The 19,737-nt window shown below is 40.0% G+C and overlaps 1 protein-coding gene across 2 annotated transcripts in view; it reads left to right on the forward strand.

The window, feature by feature from the left end:
- The window catches only part of LOC124172654, a 43,423-nt gene extending 24,002 nt beyond the window's left edge, over positions 1-19,421 (forward strand). Inside the window, exons 6-8 of one of the 2 annotated variants that reach the window (XR_006868236.1) lie at positions 2,413-2,556; positions 8,537-15,732; positions 16,472-19,421. Coding sequence is in view for 1 of the 2 variants with exons in the window: in XM_046552104.1 (XP_046408060.1) it covers positions 2,413-2,556; positions 8,537-15,229 (6,837 nt within the window). In the remaining variant the exon portion in view is untranslated. Of the gene's footprint in view, positions 1-2,412; positions 2,557-8,536 lie in introns of both variants that reach the window. The other variant, XM_046552104.1, reaches the window with a different exon arrangement.
- The last annotated feature ends 316 nt before the right edge of the window (positions 19,422-19,737 follow it).

The following is a 19,737-nucleotide window of genomic DNA, read 5'->3' on the forward strand; positions in this document are numbered from 1 at the left end:
GTTTTTCTGCACCGACGTTTCAAAGGCTAAGTCTGCCATCGTCTTCAGGGTGAAACTTGCCGAATAAGTTATCAAATCACGACTGTAGCTTCTGCTGCATAAATTATAGGTGCTAATATACTGGATGAGAACGTTCAATAAATACATCTCTATCTTCATGCTCAATAGCTTCTACTGATAGCATTCAATAGGAGACGTTGTGATATCGGAGGTATCTCCTTGGTGTGATAAGTAGAGGTTTATTGAGATAAAGAGGTTCACTACAAAGAGATTGCTATTCACTGCCTTTGATGCACCAGGTGATGGATAACATTGTACATTTAAAAGGGCATTAACGAAAATAAGAACGTAAACAAAAATAAAAAGTTATCCTTATCACAAACAATGAAAATAAAATCATTTTTACCAACCTACATTTTATGGAAGTCTTCTTTGAAAGTCTTTCTACCACAATCTTGTACTGCCAACAAGACACAAACTACAGTCAACAGCACGTATCATCTTTTTTAAATGGCATTATGTGCACTTATAAACTATAAAATTAATAAAAACCACACTTTCGATGTAATATACCAAAAACAATAATTAATTTCCTACCTTATATTTCTCCGCTTTTCATTTGAATACGCTTTGATGTAAACAAATGTTTGTTCATGTGGAAAGAAGACGTAAAGAAATAAACATTTCAAGAATTACTTTCTAAATTTCCTACCTTATCTTTATCAGTTTTTCGTTTTAATTCCTCTATCTTCTTTTCCAATTTAGATTCTCTTGCTTGCATATACAAAGGTGTTGCTATGATTATTTGTTTGTATGATTGCTGTGCTGCCACTGGATTTTGGTGGCCATTTTTTGAACTAATCCCCATTCTCAATTTTAATTGAATAGACAGATAAATAAGTGGAAATTTATTGTTTTCACAATTTTTTCTGGGGTTTCAGACAATTTTAGAGGGGGTCTTCATGAGACTTTTTGTCCTATCTCGTCTCGTTCACCCCAAACATTTGTATGAGTGAGTGAATGAATGAATGAGTGGTCATTGAGGGGCTTTATAGTTTATAGATAAGCCCAGTGTGTCCTAGCATTAATGCAGTAATGCTGGTGATTTTTTGTCCAATTTTATTTTTTTATGAAGACCGCGGAAAAAATTGAGGGAGAGTGAAAATCATGCATGGATAATGCGCAACACGGATAAACCGCAGCCTAACAATCGGGAGACTGCAGTTATCAATTAATGTCTGCCTCGGTTGTGGCATGGATAAGTCCTCGCTTACCATACCGAAGGTTACGGGTTCCCGTCCTGCCTGGATAGATTGTCCATTCCAGGACATGAGTGTGTGTGATCGCCTGTTGTTGATTGTTTAAACTCCCGATGTAAAGGCCTCATGGTGCTATTGATGGGGGTTATAGGGTAGTTTCCTTCATCAAAGAAAACGAAAGGCATTGACTGCGATTCATTACCCACCGTTAGTGTATTCATAATATACAAATTATTTGGTTTTAGAAATACCGGTTGAGACGAATGGCAACGGTCAATTTTAACCTCATTTGAAAAAGGCCAGAGTGGCGCCCATGCGATGCCATTCCACGTGACGTCACAGGGACCTAGTTTCTATATGAGTGCATAGGAATGCGATGGTGGTTGGCGTAACATGGTGAAACTCCTTCATGATGCACAAAGGTTAAGAAAACACTTAGCTGTTTCACAAAATAAAATATATTGCGACCGGTTTCGATACAGCGTATCATCATCTGGCATAGGAGTGCATAGGAGTTTTACATCGTCTGAGAATACTATTGTATGCTTGACCATGTAGGCTATCATATTGTAGCGATAGAATTAAATATCTTATCACTACTTGCTTTTTTTTTAACTTCTTTATTCTTCAACTTTCTCTTTTTAAGTACAAAAGAATCAATGAACTTCCATGTCCCTCTTTCGTCCCCAAAAACATAAACAACCCCCTTTTATTGGTTATTTTCCATGACAACTTGTAAGTCGAGTTAATGAGGGTTTTCTATAACATTTATAACATACACGTCATGGCATGCATGATAATAGGCGATACAGATATAAAGGTATATAGGTGGTACACAACCGGTTGCGCAATGTAAATTAATATTAATAATAAATAATTAGTAATAATATTAATGTTAATAATAAATATTTAATAATAATAAGTGGATAATAATTAGTGGTGGGAGTCTGCTATAATGCAATTCACAAACAAGGTCTCGGAACGCATCTTGTTTATAATACTTATGTAGCGGACTAAATGTAGGGGGAAAAGAATTCGTTGTAAGTTTCTGTATTTCAAGAAACAAATTTATATTGAGGTTTTTAACATTACTGTGCATGATTGAATTGATTTTGTGATGTTAGAAATTATTGAAAGGTCCCTTGAATTTCAGGTGCCTGACAAAGTATTGTCGGCCGCGGTCAAGCCTGGGAAGGTGAAACTGGAGCGCACTTCTGGGAACGAAGAAGAGAGAGAAGGTGTCCCAAGCCAAGCAGACCAATGCAGTGGCAGCACAAAGGACAACGCATCAAGCACGGTAATGATTGTTTATCCTTGTTTGTAGTGGTAGCTTTCAGATTATATACATGTCAGCTATATTTTCTTTTGTCCTCTATATTATTTCTATTGTATAGATACCTTTTTCTCAACTTATACACAACCAAACTTACCAAAAGGCACAAAAGGTACCAAAATGCACAAAATTTATCAGAGAACCTGTGACTGAAAATGGTTGTTAAAAATAAAAAAATAATCGATTAAAAAAATAATCAATTCCGGCAAGATTGTCCTCATCCCAAGAATACAGTTGACGCCGTCGGATCCCACAATGCCTTTCAATTTGACTCGCAGACAATTTCCCATTAAGGTTTCCTATGCGATGACTGTTAACAAGGCTCAGGGTCAGAATTTGCAAAGAGCTGGCTTATTCCTGCCTGACCGTGTATTCTCTCATAGCCAACTTTATGTAGCACTCTATAGGGGAAGATCTTTTAAAAATATTTTTGTGAATATTAAGGAAAATGCTAAACAAGTACAGTGGAACTTGGTTAGTACGTTCCTCCTTAGTACGTTTTCCTCGTTAGTACGGCGATTTCCCTCGGTCCCGGTACTATCCGAACAAAATACAGGTAAAAGAATTTGGTTAGTACGTTTGAAAAAATTGCTCTTTCCTGGTTAGTACGCTCAATTGCTTGCTGTGACGCAACCCGCAATTCGTTCTCTAGTGTCTTCTTAAGGGTCGCAAACGTCTGAATTCATGATTTAATTTATTATTATTAGCCATTAACATTCTTCCATTCATTCCACATCTCTTTCTTCGACCGTAATTTATCCAAATGCATTTCTGAATTCTTGTGACGTGATGAAAAATATAATGCGGCCATTTTTTGGAAATGTCTGACTATGAAAAACTACAGCCAATAAGAAGCCCCAATTTTCCCCACCCCGAGCTCCTCACCTTCTGTTGCCTTTGGAGCTTGGGAGTGCCCACTGCTGCGCACAAAGTTCGTGAGTGGGCAATTGTTGCTATTGCACGAGTTATCATGATGAAGAAATGAGTCTTAACGGTATTAGACAATTCCCACATTATCTAAAGCAGTACTGCTCCATAAACTCGACGTCGTGCGTATTTACTTGACTACTGTTGCGGGAGCAGACGATCCTCTGGATCTCCACGCGAAGCTTAGCTTAAAAATACTTGATCTCGGAACGAAAGCAGACGACATTAGACAAATTTTGAAAGTAAATTTCAACTGTTTAATATAAAATTTTCTTGTAATTACGTCGTAATCTAATACACGGCGAATGATTTCATTCCCCGTGTGTAACGAAGAAATCATCATCATTCAGCATTATCATTCACTGTGTACAGTCATCATCATCATTAATATCAGCCTTCTGACACGGAGAGGGAAAGGAATATAAGCATTACTCGGGAAAAACCCTCTAATGGCCGATATGGCAGAAGGGGGGGGGGGGGGGGGCTCTTAGCAGGGCAAGTGCGTATCCCGAACACATACGATAAACTTTCTGCTAAAAAGAAAAGGAGATGCATATTGGGTGCAAGCAGCCGCGCTTCGCTCATTGATTAATGCTCACGATGCCAATATGACCCAAGGGGCTTGGTCCCGAATGGAAGAGTGCACAGGGTGACTCATATGTTTTCATCTCTCTGTTCACAATTGATCAGATATCGATGTATTTATTCTTTCACTGAAATGGAAACTGATTATAGCCAAGACATATCTTAGTTTCCCTCAGTCGCATAAAAGCTAATTGCTGACTTTATTTAAAATTAAAGTGAATATTTCAGTGCGCCTGAATGCACGCATGATAGTAGTGGATTTGCCTAGTGTTCCAAAAATGGAACACTGTTAAATAAAAGCCTATAGCTAAAACAAAATACATTGTTTCAAAATTTTCCTCTTATAGCACTATAGGTTATCTATTACTGAACATGCAGGGAAAAATTCACAACATTTGAGCGTAATGGCAAATAGTTATTAATATAACATTTGAGATGGTCTCAGAAAAACTGTCTTGAAAGAAAAGACCAATATATAGCAATACACTGACTGAGATGGGTTGGCCAAACAGACTGATTCTTTGCGCCCCGTAATAAAATATGTCTTTGGTTTTGAGGTTCAAAAAGAAAAACCGTAGCATTATGCTGTATAATGAGTCGTAATAATTAAATTAGAAAGTCGCGTCAGGTGTTCCAATAATGGAACACTAGGCATAAATGGGTTAAAACTATGTAATTCAAGCTAAGCCCAGGTCAAGTTGAGTCGTCAACAAGCACGTCACCTTGTGTGTAAATGAATCTCCAAGCAATTGTTCACTATCAGTAATGGCCATGCTCTTTTTGACAAACTGATTTCTCTCCAAACTTTTGCAATTTCATTTCATCGAAAGATGAGCTTATCAACAAAGTGTAGCAAAAATATTATTGATAACCAAGAATAAAATAAATATTTTTTTAATTATATTAATTATTTATTTTATGTATATCTTATCTAGTGTCTAGTTGTATGCAAAAATATTAATATAAAAAATCATATGCAGTACACTCCCGATGATGGGGAGAGACGACACGAATAATCGAGGAACACGGATTACCCAAACTTTCACTTAAATGTCTTGCAATGTTCATAATTTACGTAAAACAAGCAATATATTATCATTTATGCAGTTATTCTATTACTTTAGAGTGCTGCCTGGACTCATTTTGAGATTTTTTTGCCAGTTAGCAGTCTTTTTAGCGGCGATAACATGGTTGTACTTGTATTATTAATGCTCCATGTAAGGCCTGGTTTCGAAAACCAAAGTTTTGCAGCTGTGTGATCACAAATACTGAAAAGTGGTTTGCACGAATGCTTCAAGACCACTGCTCGACGCCGGATACTACACTGTCAGGCATCATGCCATGTTGTCGCGTCTCGCATAAGTTGCCCAGGTTGCAACTGCTGCGGGACGTGTATCCATGATCAGGGAGTGCTCCCGTGAATGCAGCTATCACGCAATCGCGTCCGTTTTATGAAGGGGATTTTAACAGAAATAATAAGCCTGGTGTATCATAGCATTAATGCAGTAATTCCGGTGACTTTGCATCCGATTTTTTTTTTTTATAAAGATCATGGAAAATGTGAGTGATAGTGAAAATCATGCACGGATAATCCGTAACATGGACAAACCGCAGGCGGATAATTGTGAGTCTGCTGTAGTATCATTCAAATTTAAACTAAATTAATAATTTACATTAAGAATAAGATTTCATATTTATTAACCCTCAAGCGTCTAAAGTACGCCAATCTTCGAAAACGAAGGATTTTGACATATGTACATTCTGGTCTAGAATGGCCTCGTGTATTATTATAATGTCATTTTGACTGTCCATAGTGCAAGTTTTCAGAGCTCAAAGTATTGTATCTAATGCACTGAATAGTAGAGGCCTTCACACGTCGTAGAAATCCATCTTACTGATTTGTGAATGAAAAACTTTGCTGTTTCTACAATTTGGAACTTTATTTTCCTGACTAGTTTCGATATACTGTATCATATTCATAGGACTAGCAGTACAAGTAGCGACGTTGCCGGTTATATACCAAAGAGGGGAAGCTATATACCATACTTGTACTGCTAGTCCTATGAATATGATACAGTGTATCGAAACTAGTCGGGAAAATAAAGCTCCAAATTGTAGAAACAGCAAAGTTTTTCATTCACAAATCAGTATTGTATCTAATTTATTTTTAGATTGGCAAGAGGAACCGACACCTATGGCATATAAATTACGCCCCGTGACCAGCCCTATACCTCGTGCTTTGCTTTTCTTGAATGGCCGCGTGTATTCTTACAATGTCATTTTGACTGTATACAGTTTTTAAAGCACAAATTTATGTTAGATCTGCAAGAGGAATCCAACACCCGTTCCGTATAAATTACGCCGCGCGACCGGCCGTGTACCACCTGTGTACCTCTATATCTGTATAACCTATAAATGTACAAGTTTGAACTACCTAATAAAAGTGTACCGGGACTAGCCACGGTGATAACTTTTTACGGAGTCACCCGCAATGCACAAATAGTGCGAAAAATCCAGAGGAAAAAATCATTCACCTTGACTGGGATTCGAACCCGGATCCCTCGATTTCCGGCCGAGTGCTTTAACCAGTTAAGCTACCGAGGCGTCATTCTCCCCTGTGGAAATTTGTGGACTATACCGGACAAGGTGGTATGGACTGCTGAGCATATGATGCGACTAGCAGTCCAGGTCATGCGCATGGCGCCACAGCCGGAGAGCAAAGCCCGAACTTTGAACACTAGAGGTGTTCGCTCTGGACTTATTTAAGTATACCGGGACTAGCCACGGTGATAACTTTTTACGGAGCCACCCGCAATGCACAAATAGTGCGGAAATCGAGGGATCGGGGTTCGAATCCCAGTCAAGGCGAATGGTTTTTCCCTCTGTGGATTTTTCGCACTTGAACTAATATCTACAAGTTAAGTTAAATTTTAACAGAAAACGAGCGTCAACATGTAAATCAGTGGCGTAACTTGGAATATGTTCTGGGGAGGATGAGATGGCCTGGGGCGAGAATATAAAAAAAAAATGAAATGCCTGAATATACATTTTACATCATTTTGGCACTAGAAATTTAAATTCAAGCAGGTGCAGTTATTATATTTCAAAACTAGGCAATATTTTTAAGTAGCTTTTCTATTTCTCTGATGTTTTGGGCCATTTGAAAATGTAGTCTTACTACGTATTAAAACGGTCAAAGTATAAGTTCTATTATATTATTGATTGATGTTCATTTTCTTATACTCCCGTTAGTAGATGCCAGCATTTTTTAGCATTGTGCCTGAACGATATTGTTATCATTTCAATGATTGAGACATGTTAATTTTCGTTTAATGGGATATTCCATTTGGGAAAATTTCTCGTAAATTACTTGATCTGCGATTAAAACCAAACTAATTTTACTGTGGATTTCCTAATGTTTAGCAAGTGTGTGCAATTGCATGTGTACATCTTACGGTATCTTAGTATGTGGTCCATTGCATTGCAAGTATTGGTCATCGATTATTTCCGAAGGTGGTTGCTTAGGGTGAATTGTTCATAGAATAAAGTGAAGAAAGTAATTAGCTGTTTACTTAGTAATGGGCTCCATCAAGCGAGTGTGTTGGTTAGTGCCTTAGCACTTAAAATGCAGGAAATGTCAATATGGGCTATTACAAATTAAATTGATTTTTAATGAAAGTTTTTGGAGAAACTTGATAAGTTTCGTACATTTTTATAGATCTATCCCCTCATCCCCCGCCATAGGTACGCCACTGAAATAGATGCATATACAGTGGACAAAGTGGTGGGAATTTATTAATTAACTCTTAGGTGCTCGCTTGTAGTGGATCATGGTCCCTTTCATAGTGGTGAGGGTATTCCCTATCGTACCCTTCCATCCCTATCCCCACCCCGGGTATCTTCGACTGGCTCCTTAATCGCGGCGGCGCAAAGTGGGCTGAAATCGAAAAAAGCCGGACAAAACTTAAAAATCGATTTTTTTTTTGTGTGGAAATTGAAACTTTGCACAGGTGTTGTCAATACATTAGTGCATTTTTTAATGCAAACCGTTTTTCATAGGTTACTTCTTTAAACAAATTACTTGGCCTCAAAGTTAAACAAATTTTGCAAAAATTGCCCGCATTGAATTTTTCCCGAAATCCAGCATGTTAAAACTAATTTGCCACACATTCTGTTATAATTCAAGAGAAACAAAAATTTACAATATTATTATGCAATTTGTTATTGATAATTTAGTAGTATAGAAAATGTTTTCCAGGGTTACGCTTTCCCTTTTCCCTACCTATACCCTATCCCCAAACATCATTGAAAGTGTGAAGTATGGAGGTTTATGATGTAAAGAGGTTCACTACATAGAGGTTTTACTGTATTATTATCCTCATCATTCAGAAGTGAGTTGTAATCATTTATTTCTGTTCAATTTTCTTTCAAGGCACAGAAGCCATCTAGCTTGCCTGTACCTATCAACCTCTCCAGTGAGGAACCCCGCTACCATTTACTCCCAGATCGAGCTCATGGATCCTCCAGCAGCGCCCCCTGCTGTACAGAAAACTGCATTCACGGGAACTCACACTGCAAAGGAAAAGTTCTTGACCGAACAATGATCGACCTCACCACTTCTCCTGAACCTAACGATGTGAGGACTCCGGGCACAGATGGTGCAGCATCGTATGGGAATGCTTCGGAAATCAAAAGTGGTGCTACGGTTGGGGGTGAGATTTCTGGTGGAACGACTGCTGCGAGCGGTAATGTATTGGGAAGGCTTCAAGATTTTGCGAAAACATTGGGACCCGGTATTCTGTTACCAATTGGGAAAGCCATGCCTATCGCTGGTACCTCCCTCAGCGGTCAGACCGGTAAGGAATCCAATCCAGGTGAGAGCTTTGTGAAATCTTCACCTGCAGTTAGTTCGCCAACTGCTGGAACCGCTAATGTCCCCACTGTCGGGAGTGATATAGGTGTGAAAACTGGACAAGTTACCAACAGCAATAGTGATTCTTCGTCAGTTAATGTTAGGAGTGCTAACATTGCGGGTGTTTTGGGCAATGTAGTGGTGAATCCAGGACAAGTTACGGTTGGTAACAGTGGCCTCTCGGTGACTGATGCAAAGAATACCAACAATGCGGGTGTCTCGAGTAAGGCTGGGGTTAATTCTGTACCAGCTACGGTTGGTAACTCTGGTCCTACAGTGGTCGACTCAGGGAATGCCAACATTACGGGTGTTTTTGGTAACCTACAGGTTAATCCTGGACAAGTTACAGTCAGTAACAGTGATGCTTCTGGGAATAAAATGTCAACGGGTGTCGTTACTAAATTTGTGGTCAATCCCGGACAACTTACAGTTGACAGTGGTTCTGCAAAGATTGATGCGGGTGATGCCAACTTAGCTGGCATTGTGGGTAATACAAATGTTTATCCGGGACAGAGTAGTGTGGGAATCAATGCTCAGTCCATTGATCCGAAAGGACTTAATATTTCATCGTCGCAAGCATATATAGCCCTGCCTAACGGCTTGATAGTTCCTTTAATGATCAACCCATGTATGTTAGGTAATATGGCACCCTCTACTATGCCGAATGTAGTACCGACCCTCAGTGTCCCAGTGAACTCGGTGATTGGCAGGAACAGTGCTACCCCGGAAACAAACAGCCCCCAACCACCCGCAGTACCAAGTGTCTCTCCATCTGTGATGGTTAACAACCCACCGGGGAATCTTACATTCCTTTCTACCTTTTTACAATCATCTAATAGTACAGATGTTGCTGCGAACCTTGGTAAAAGTGGGCAGACTTCGTCATCAAACTCTGTTCATACCCAGTCTGCAGTGCTAAGCGTCTCACCATCTTTATTGGTGAAAAATCCACTGGGGAGCCTTACCTTCATGTCTGCCTTGGGGAATGCTGTCACGAAATCGTCTGCAGTGACAGATATTGTCACTAATGTCGATGAGAGCAGGCAGCATTTGTCCCCTAGCTTCATTCGCACCCAATCTCCTTTGCCTAGTGTTGCCCCATCTGTTACGGTTGACAATCCACCTGGGGACATCTCGTTAATGTCTGCTGTTGATAATACTGTTGCACAATCCTCCGTTTCCACAGATATCGCGGCGAATCCCGTCAAGAGTGGGCAGCGTTCTTCGTTGAACTCGGTTCACGTCTTGCCTGATGACGGCAAGCGAAGTCGGACGAGGGAACTTGCGGAGGAGAGTGACCCAAAGAAGAAGAAGGTGGCGTGTTTGTGTCGGCACGTTTGGACACAGACGGAATCTTACGGCCCGGGATCTCGTGCCGAAAACGATCCGCCACCCGTGGGGATTGAGCGGAAACAGCTGATGTGGATGAGGATTTCCCCAACTTCCTACAGGGATAAGCACACGCAAACGGGCGTGGACGAGAACCTCCATCTGGGGAAGGTTTGTCACGCAAGACCAACCCCCGCTTTTGAGCCCATTCACGGCTTGAACACCGGACCGTTTGGGGAAGGAGGTGGATCGGAACGGACGGATGATCCAGGAGAAATCTCAATCTTGAACGCCGATACGCGCATATATGTCGATCCAATCATCACTCTGCCTGGGGTTCATCCTGAATACGATTGGGATAAGGCATCTCGTAACGTGAGGGCGAGACTGATGTCGGAAGTCATGAGGGCCAGGGCGGCTCAAGTCACGGCGCAAAATGTGGACGAGAGTGCATCTACCTCCAAGGATGGAGGGTGTTTGGGGAACATGACTGTGCAAGGTGCTGAAGCTAGCGAGGGGTTCACGCTACAAAGTGGAAGGGGACGCGGTAGGAGAAAGAGTTCTCGTGTTCCTGACGAAAGACTTGCGTCAGATGTCAGAAGCAATTCTGTTCCTCAAATCGATGCCAACAATTCTTCATCTTTAGGCCTAAGTCATGCCAGAGTAGTGGTGAAGGAAGAGGTTGAAGCTGAAAAACTGTCTGAATGTACCGAAATTGTTGACGTTGTGGGCGCTATCACCGAAACTGCTCAGGAAACTGTCACCTCAAAATTAAACCGTACCGATTCATTATCCATGGACGCAAACTGTACCGAAGTCGTGGTTAAAGCAGAAATCGAAAGTGTAACAGAGACGATCCAATCGCAAACTGTAGCCGGTGGTGTAAACCCAGTAAAAACATTTCAGTCCATCAATGATGAGAGAGGGATATTGGGAGTCGTACCCAATGTTTCTTCGCAACGTAATTCAGACAGTTCTCTGCTCGATCGAGGAGGAATTGGAAAGGTTTTTGTCAAGGAAGAAGTCCAGGATTCTTACGAGCAGGAATCGTTTCAAGCTTCAAGTGAACAGTCACGAATCAGTGAAGCCAGAAAAGATAATATTCAGTTTGGTAATGAAGGACTGGAGTCGGGAAGCAGAGATGAAATCGCAACCCATTATGACGCAAGGGATCTTTCCCGTGAAGGCCATGCCCTTCCAGGAGTTGCAGTGAAGGAAGAAATGAAGAACGTAGCTGAATGTGAAGATGTTTCTGCTGCAATTGAAGAAGTCCCTTCAGAAATTGATGCCACTGGTTTCAGGTCAGAATACTGTCGGGCTGGAATTGCAAACAACATAAATCGGCCGGTTGGTGCAGGTTATCCGAGCATGGAGGAAAGCTTAAGAAGCGTTCCAACTCCCAGTGTGCAGGTCACTTCGCGTACCGAACCTGGTGGTTTTATTGTTGAAAGTTTTCACTCGACTAATGAAACGTTTCGACCCAATATTGGAGCCGATATTTCAACTTTGGATCAACGCAACAATGCCGCCCCCCTTCACGTGGAGAATACTTCACAAGAAACAGTGTCTACCAATGCAGAGGCATTTGTCAAAGAATGGGCATCGTTGAGAGGTCAAATCAATGTTGATAGGGGTGAAGGCGCCCAATCTGTTGATGAGATACTTGCGTCGAAACCTAATCCTTTGGAGAATGCTTTACAAAGAGGAGAGACAACTAATGGAGAGACATTAGTTAAAGAAGAAGTCCAAAACACGGGCGAAGGGGTATTGTTGGGAGGTGAAATCGGTGTCGATAGGAGTGATGGTGCCCTGTTATCTGTTAATGAAAGACTTACATCTGAGCCTAAGTTATCTCCGCAATATGAATCAGAAGATGATGACTCCACTCACGAAGACACTGGTTTCAACGAAGATATCCCGGGTGCTGATGAGGAGATTTCAGCGCAAGATGAGGACGCGGCAGTGTCCACTAATGACGTGAGTGTATCCAAATCCCCAGGATTGTGTATTGCTGGGTCTGTAGGCTCGAGCGATGGTTTATTATGGAAAGAAGGGTCGAAAAAAGGATCTAGAAGGGAGAATATTGTGCTCTACTCGAACCCAAACAGTGATTCAGGCCCACCACGTAAACGGGTGAACGTTTCCGCTCTGATTGGAACGAAGAACACATCCAAGTATCGGGTGTCCGTCACGAGGCCCGCCGATCGATGTTCCATGGCAATTTGCGGTCGGGTACTAGCTTCCTCCCTGGGTACTTGGCAGCCACCCTACACAAACCTAGAGGAAGACCTGGAATGTCTCTCTCAGGGTAGCGACAGCAGTCTTTCAGAAAAAGCTATCAGGAAATCATCCAGGAAAAGTATCCAAAATCCTTCGAAAAGCACAGACCAGAGTTTACTATCGAAGGCTCTGCAGAATGTGACCACGAACACTCCCCAAAGTTTGTATGCATCCCCTTCGTGCTCTGTGCTTGCTGGCGGGAGCGAGGGTGTGCTTTTCACAGATGAAAACCCTCTCGTGCAAGTCAATTCTGCACAAGACGCTGACGCAACGGCATCCAAACCTGTTGCGGCAGTGAGTACGTCTCCGTTTGATTTGAAAAGTGTTGACTCTTGTATCAGGATTGCGGAGGTCACGCGAACTTTCAATACAAATATTTACTCATCGGTGGATTCAAATAGTTCCCAGCTTGAATCTGAAAGTGTGGTTGGGGTGAATACAGTGCAGAGTAATGAGAGAAATGCCTCTCAAAGTGTTGACAAAATTAATCTCTCATCAGTAGGTTTTGATTTTACTCGTGAACTGTACGTCAGGCCCAAGGCATCGCCACCTTCATATACAAGTGATGCGGAACTTACCGGTGACCACGGTACGAGTGCAATGCAAACTGAGGAAGTATTATGGTCTCCATCGTTGGAATCTAGTAATGCTAACCAGACTGGTAAAACTGTTGGGTCAAAGGTGAAGAAAACTGTTCGTCTATCCGGTGGCACGAATCCAAAGAAAAAGGTCAACGAAAAGAAGAGTCAAAGAACAAATTCTAGCCGTACCCCTGGTTCCACTCCAGCCGTCAGGTCCGGCCGAAAAAAAAATGTTTCTCCGGGTAAGGTACCAGAACAAAAAGCCAAAAAGATGCGCTCCGAACGTGTGATCTCTCCTCAACCTGACGGCAAAAGAACTCCGGTGAAGGCAAACCCTAGTTTCGCACAGCAGAGGAAGAGCCTTGATGATAGCTTGGGCAGCCTTGACGATCTAAGCGTATCGACTTCAGATGAGGAGTCTGGGTTGTCGTCCGACGATGAAAACGTGTTGAGCAGAAGTGGGAGGCGATATAATTTTCGGAGAAAAGAAAAATCTGTCAAAGATACGAGTGAGGCTCTGGACAAAGAGGCCCTGGATTTTGAGCAGAGCGATTCAGAAGAGGTGGATGACAGCGATAAAGAATGGGAGATGGAGCTAACGGAATCGGAAAAAGAGAAGCTTAAGGTTATGTGCCCAGAAAGGCAAATTGATGATTTGACCGAAAAGGGCATGGTGTTTCTGTATGAAATGGAACTGCACAGGCATCATTATGACCCTAGACGAAAGCAGACTGAGGAATCAGTTCCCGATACCTCTTGCCCTTCGAATAACGATGCAGATATGAAAACCACAGCCGTCCCACCACATAAAGAAAAAGAAATTTCCAGTGAAACTTGCAGTGTTTCTCAGTCACTCAAGAAACACCCGAGTGAAAATGCAACTCTCATTCAGAAGGAAGACAAAAAGTCTGAATCTTTGAATTCTAAAAGTCGTCCCAAACGTCCTCCAAAGTCGTCTCAGAAGCAATCTCATGTTGTTTCGAGTATTGTTAGCGATGAACCGCGTCCATTTCAATGTTTAGAATCTCCTCTGCATTTGATGGAAAAGCTGTGTGGTGCCAAATCAAGTCCTGTTGCTGATGAACTTTGTCTATCTCAATCTTTGCACACTGGAAAATGTATGGAACCTGTTCCATATTCATTACACAAGCAATCTAGCATCAATTCGAGCATTGTTGGTAATGAACAAAGTTTGTCTCAGTTTTTAAACACTGGAAAAAGTCTAAATCCTGTTCCACATTCATTACACAAGCAATCTAGCATCAATTCGAGCGTTGTCGGTAATGAACAAAGTTTGTCTCAGTTTTTAAACACTGGAAAAAGTCTAAATTCTGTCCCGCATTCATTACACAAGCAGGTTAGTGTAGTTGGGAATGAAGATAATTTGTCTAATTCTTTAAATACGGGAAGGTATCTGGAACCTGATTTAAATTCGTCGCGGGAGCAATCTAGTGTTGTTTTGGGTCGAGTTGGGAATGAACCGTGTCTGACTCCGCCTGTAAAGGCTGAAAGTAGTGAACAACCGAGTCTGTATTCATTCCAGCAGCAATCCATTGGTGATTCAAATCTCGTTGGAATTGAAGTTGACTCATCTCAAACTCTAAATGCTGTAAGCTGTTCAGAACCTCCTACACGTTTGATCTACCAGCAGTCTGGCATAACAAGCCTTGTAAGTGATGAATTGTGTCCATCTCAGTTTTTAAACACGGAAAGACTTCTGTTTCCTCCAATGTCACCGGAGCATTTAAGTGTCGACTTTAATCCATTTAGGAGAGAACATGCTCATCCGCTCTGGAAACAATCTACTGAAAATCCAAGTCCCGAAGGTGACGAATCATGTTCGTCTCCATCTTTAAGCTCTGCAAAACCGAAAAGATCGAAGAAACGTAAACCAATTCTCATAAATTTGTCGGATGACGAAGAACAAGAGACAGTGGTTACCAATGAGAGTAAATCAAATAACCAAGATGAAAAATATGTTAGTTCAAAAAATACTGTGGTTGAAGTAACTCTATCTCCATAGAGATGCTATTTAAGGGTGTGAAGTCTGAGATAATTGTGGTCCTGGATGTTTTAAATGTTGGAATGTGTCTAGAAAATGATGGCCATACATAAAATAAACATTAAAGTGACAATATTTGATCAGTTGGGAGTGAACTGTGGCCTCCTTAATTTTTCAACACTGGACGATGTACCCAACCTGTTTCGTATTTATTCCATAAGCAATTTAAGAGTTATTTCATGTTTTTTTTTATTTTGAGCAATGTTTGTTTAACTTTAAACTCGGGAAGCGCATGTTGAGAACCTCTGCAATTTTTATTCCACAAGTATCCTGTTAATAACGATGCCAGTATAACGAAATATTAAGTATAACGAAGTGTCTCGTTATAACGAGCCTCCAGTTTAATGGACGTATTTCGGAGGTCAGTAGGATTTCGTTACAAAGACATTTCACTGTATTAATTCTAGCCTAGTCAAGAATCAACCACTTCCATCCCTATCTTCCAGCTGTGGGAAGTGTTCCATGTTTGTTCCCCAAGTAGTCTAGTGTCGATTCGAGTTTCTTTGAGTGTTAACCAAGGTGTCTCAATCTTAAAACCGGGCTTCCCACTCAACCGTGAAAACCTTAAAACCGTGAATTTTATAATTTAGATGGAGTGGTAACCCTGTAAAACCCTAGAAGATATCCCAAACCTGTTCTGTATCTGTTTCCCAAAGCAGCTTGGTATATAGTTGAGGACCTCAAATCCAAAATCCAGAAACCCGGAAAACCCGAAATCCAGATTGCTTTAAATTCCTCTGCGTAGTGTTTTGACTTGCCACCTCGTGGCGCCACTCTCTGAGCCTTGTTCTGGGATGAGTGGGAATTTAGCATATGGACATATGCTAAATACTATGGACATACGCTAAGAACCTAGGCAGGGACATGGAAGGATCTCAAATATCAAATACAAGAGCCTGAGCACATGTATATATTAATTAATTAACAATATATAGAAGCATTTGCCCAGATTTACTATCTGACTAAGGAAGGTATCGATAGATATCGCAACGTCTACTAGCAAATGCTATCAACGAATTGAGCTTGAAGAAAAAGATGTGTTTATTGCTCGTTCTCATCCATTATATAAACACGTATAGTTTATGCTGCGGAAGCTACAGTCGTTATTTGACATATATTGCATTAAAATTCTCAAAAAAAAAGTACCTATACCATTTTTCTACGCGCTGATGGCCAGAAATCTAGAAGCCCTTTGGTCCCAAGCTTTCTGGATTTGAGGTCCTCAACTGTTTTTAGAGTGCGAACTATGTGTAAGATGTCACGTACCTGTTCCACATTTTCTTTGCAAGCAATTTAGTGTCAGTGTGAATCTCTAAATCTTCAGCAATGCGCAACCTGTCAGGCCATATATAGCTCCTAAACCAATTATCACAGATGTACCAGATGAAGGAAACCATCCCATGAATATCAGTGGCATTCCAACATCAGCCCCGAAATATTCCCTGCAGAAAGTAGTCCAGTGTCAAAACAATAACATTTACGAACAAATCTCACTCGTACCATTTTCAAATGACCGAGCGTCCGCAGAGAACCAATCATGGTGTCTACATTTATTACTCTTTAATTGAACGTTTGAGAAGAACGGTATTATTCTAAAATCTCATTTTTCGTGAAATTTAAAGAAAAAACTTTTTAACTAAGAAATTTGAAGGTTTACAGAAAAAAAACCTGCCCTTTAAAATATGCAAATAATTGGACAGTAAATACTGTCTTAGAATGGGAATAAACACAACGTTTTTGTTTTGTCTATGTCTATTTACTATGATGTGTCGTGGAATATTATATTTCTCCCACTCAAAACAGTTTTTACCAAAAATATGAATAAATAACAGCTTCTTTAATTACTTTTTGAGGCGTAACTCTTTTATTTAGTATGCAAAAGGGAAAATGACTATGTTACGGTGTTAGGAAACATTTTTTAATATATAGATGAGCATGCCTGGAATGCTATTTTTCTTCCATCGATTGCAAACTTTAAAGAATTATTTAAACAACAAATAGATCGGGAACGTTACTGTTCTTTACTTAAATGATAGCGCTATGATTCAAACTACAAAATGCCTATCCTAACTATTTTTTGGAACATAATTGTTTTTCTTCCCAGACGTTCAATTCTTTATGCAACCTATCTCACTTTGTAATTTGCGTTCTGCAACAATTGCCATTACTTTAGGATATAAAATTTTCACATGTAAATAATGACAATTATGTATATACTGGTGAATTTCACTTTCTAGAAACTTTTTGATTTTTAAATCATCCATTTGATTGTTTAAAAATCAAAAATTTGCTGTAAAAAGATGCATATTTATAGGATTTGTTGGTTGTTGTAAAAAGATTTGCTTAATGCTTGTTACAAAACCTGTTGACGGTTGTAAATAGTCCTATTCCTATATTTAATGTAAAAAATGATTCTAAAATGTCCCCATTCTGTTAGTTGCGTACACTTGTCTTGTAGGTAAATAGAGCCACGGTTATCTGTTGTATGAATGTCTGTTTGATGTATTATCTGCGTTAATATATCCAGTCGTAAAAAAATATATTGTCTGGACACTACTGCTAGTTCTAGGAGACTTCTTGAAGGCTTAGACTACTCTCCATTGGACACAGCTCTGAAATAAGTCTCGATAAATCCAATCAAGTAATTTTTTACATGCTGTGTCAGTTATAGCTCTTCCAGAGGAGTATATTTCAATGAGTATGTACTCCAGTCAGGGAAATTCTATGGTAAACCACATGTGATTAAATTTTTGATCATGTCAGTAAAAGATGCCCGCAAAAATCAGCATTACCTTCAAGTCCGGTTTGGGATTACGTGGACATGTTGTCGATCTTGCCAGAAGGTTCTTAAAGCACATGCGTACTGAAAGCTATTCACATGTAATTTCAGCCTTAAAAATTTTATATCAGGGTAATTAAATTGTGAGATCAATTATTGTGAGATCAAGGCAGGGCAATGTAGGGATCTCAAATATCAAGCCTGAACGCATTTATAAATTAATTAATCAACAAAAAAAAATACACTCCCAACTATCCGGGCTACTGATGGGGATAATAACGGCACTAATAATCGAAAAGCACGGATAATGTTAACTTTCACTTTAATTTCATGTAATTTTTACAATTTACGTAAATCAAAGAAAATGTACTATCATTCACGCACATAGTCCGTTATTGTAGATAGCTTATTCTTCCCAACCCCAATATTTTTTGCTGTTATAACGTGATTGTACCCTTATTCCGACTGCTCCACATAATACCTGGTTTCAGAAAACCTTGCGTCCGTGGCTGTGAGATTACGGATTCTGAAAAGAGATTTGAAAGAGAGAACAATGCTGCAAATCCACAGCGAGACATCAGGAACTACACTGTCACTGTGTGAACTCGTGGAAGGATAATCCGAAACATGAATAAACCGCAGCTGGATTATCTAGAGTTGGCTGTATTTGTACCTTCCCATCAAAGCTATTACTGCCAGTGTTTTAGTAAAAGTGTGGTGTTATACTCTGAAAATTATGGTGTTGCTAACAGTTAAATTGTTGTCTTACGAACTGAAAAATGGATTCTGTTATTTTCCTTACAGGAACAGCGTTGTTACATGAGTGTATATAATTTAGAACACACATGAAAAGTCTATCATTCCAAATTTTCTCGGAAGGAAAATGTTGGTGATATTGCACATAGTATATTTCTCCAAAAGTGGTCCCCCTCCGAGTTGTGAGGCTTCTGATTTGGGAAAATATTAAAAAAATGGAAAGGAAGCCTTGTGTAGATTGTAGTCCTTACTTTTTCCATGGGCATTTTTGGATTAAAAGGAGGGACTATTTTCAGACAAATACGGTAAATTGTGTCCTCGGTGAATTTTATGTAACATTTGCAGAGATGGTGCTCTGTTGAACAATAAATGAGAGAGAAAATGAATAAATGAATGAGTGTGATAGTTGAACTATAAGTATCAAAGAGTGGGTGATGAAATGTGTTATTTCTCCATAGTGATGGGGAGAAAGTGATTATATATTGTACAGCCTATTTATTTCAACCAAACTTACTTGTAAATATACTCTTTTTCGTATATTTTTGTACCTCATTTCTTTTGAAAAATCGTCTTGTATAGATTATATTTAAATAAAGATTTAAAAAAATTAAACAATGCTGAAAAAATCTGTTGTTTTTTTTCTGAGTTACTCATGCCCCTACAATCATGCCCCTACTAATTTAATTTTGAATTACTACGCCAATGTTGCAGTGTGTACGGTGACCAGGAAAATCTAGAATTTTGGATGATTTTTTAGTGCTTAGAATTATAGAATCAGTCTATGCTGTTTAACCCGAATCATTCCAAAGATTCTGGAACATTGACACTGAACAACCATACACTGAGTCTAACTAAAACTTGTAAATTCTTAGGGCTACAAATTGAAAATACTGGGAACTGGTCCTTCCACGTAAAAGACTTGTGTTCGAAATTG

This window comes from Ischnura elegans, assembly GCF_921293095.1.
Source record: "Ischnura elegans chromosome 13 unlocalized genomic scaffold, ioIscEleg1.1 SUPER_13_unloc_2, whole genome shotgun sequence".
Lineage (NCBI taxonomy): Eukaryota > Metazoa > Arthropoda > Insecta > Odonata > Coenagrionidae > Ischnura > Ischnura elegans.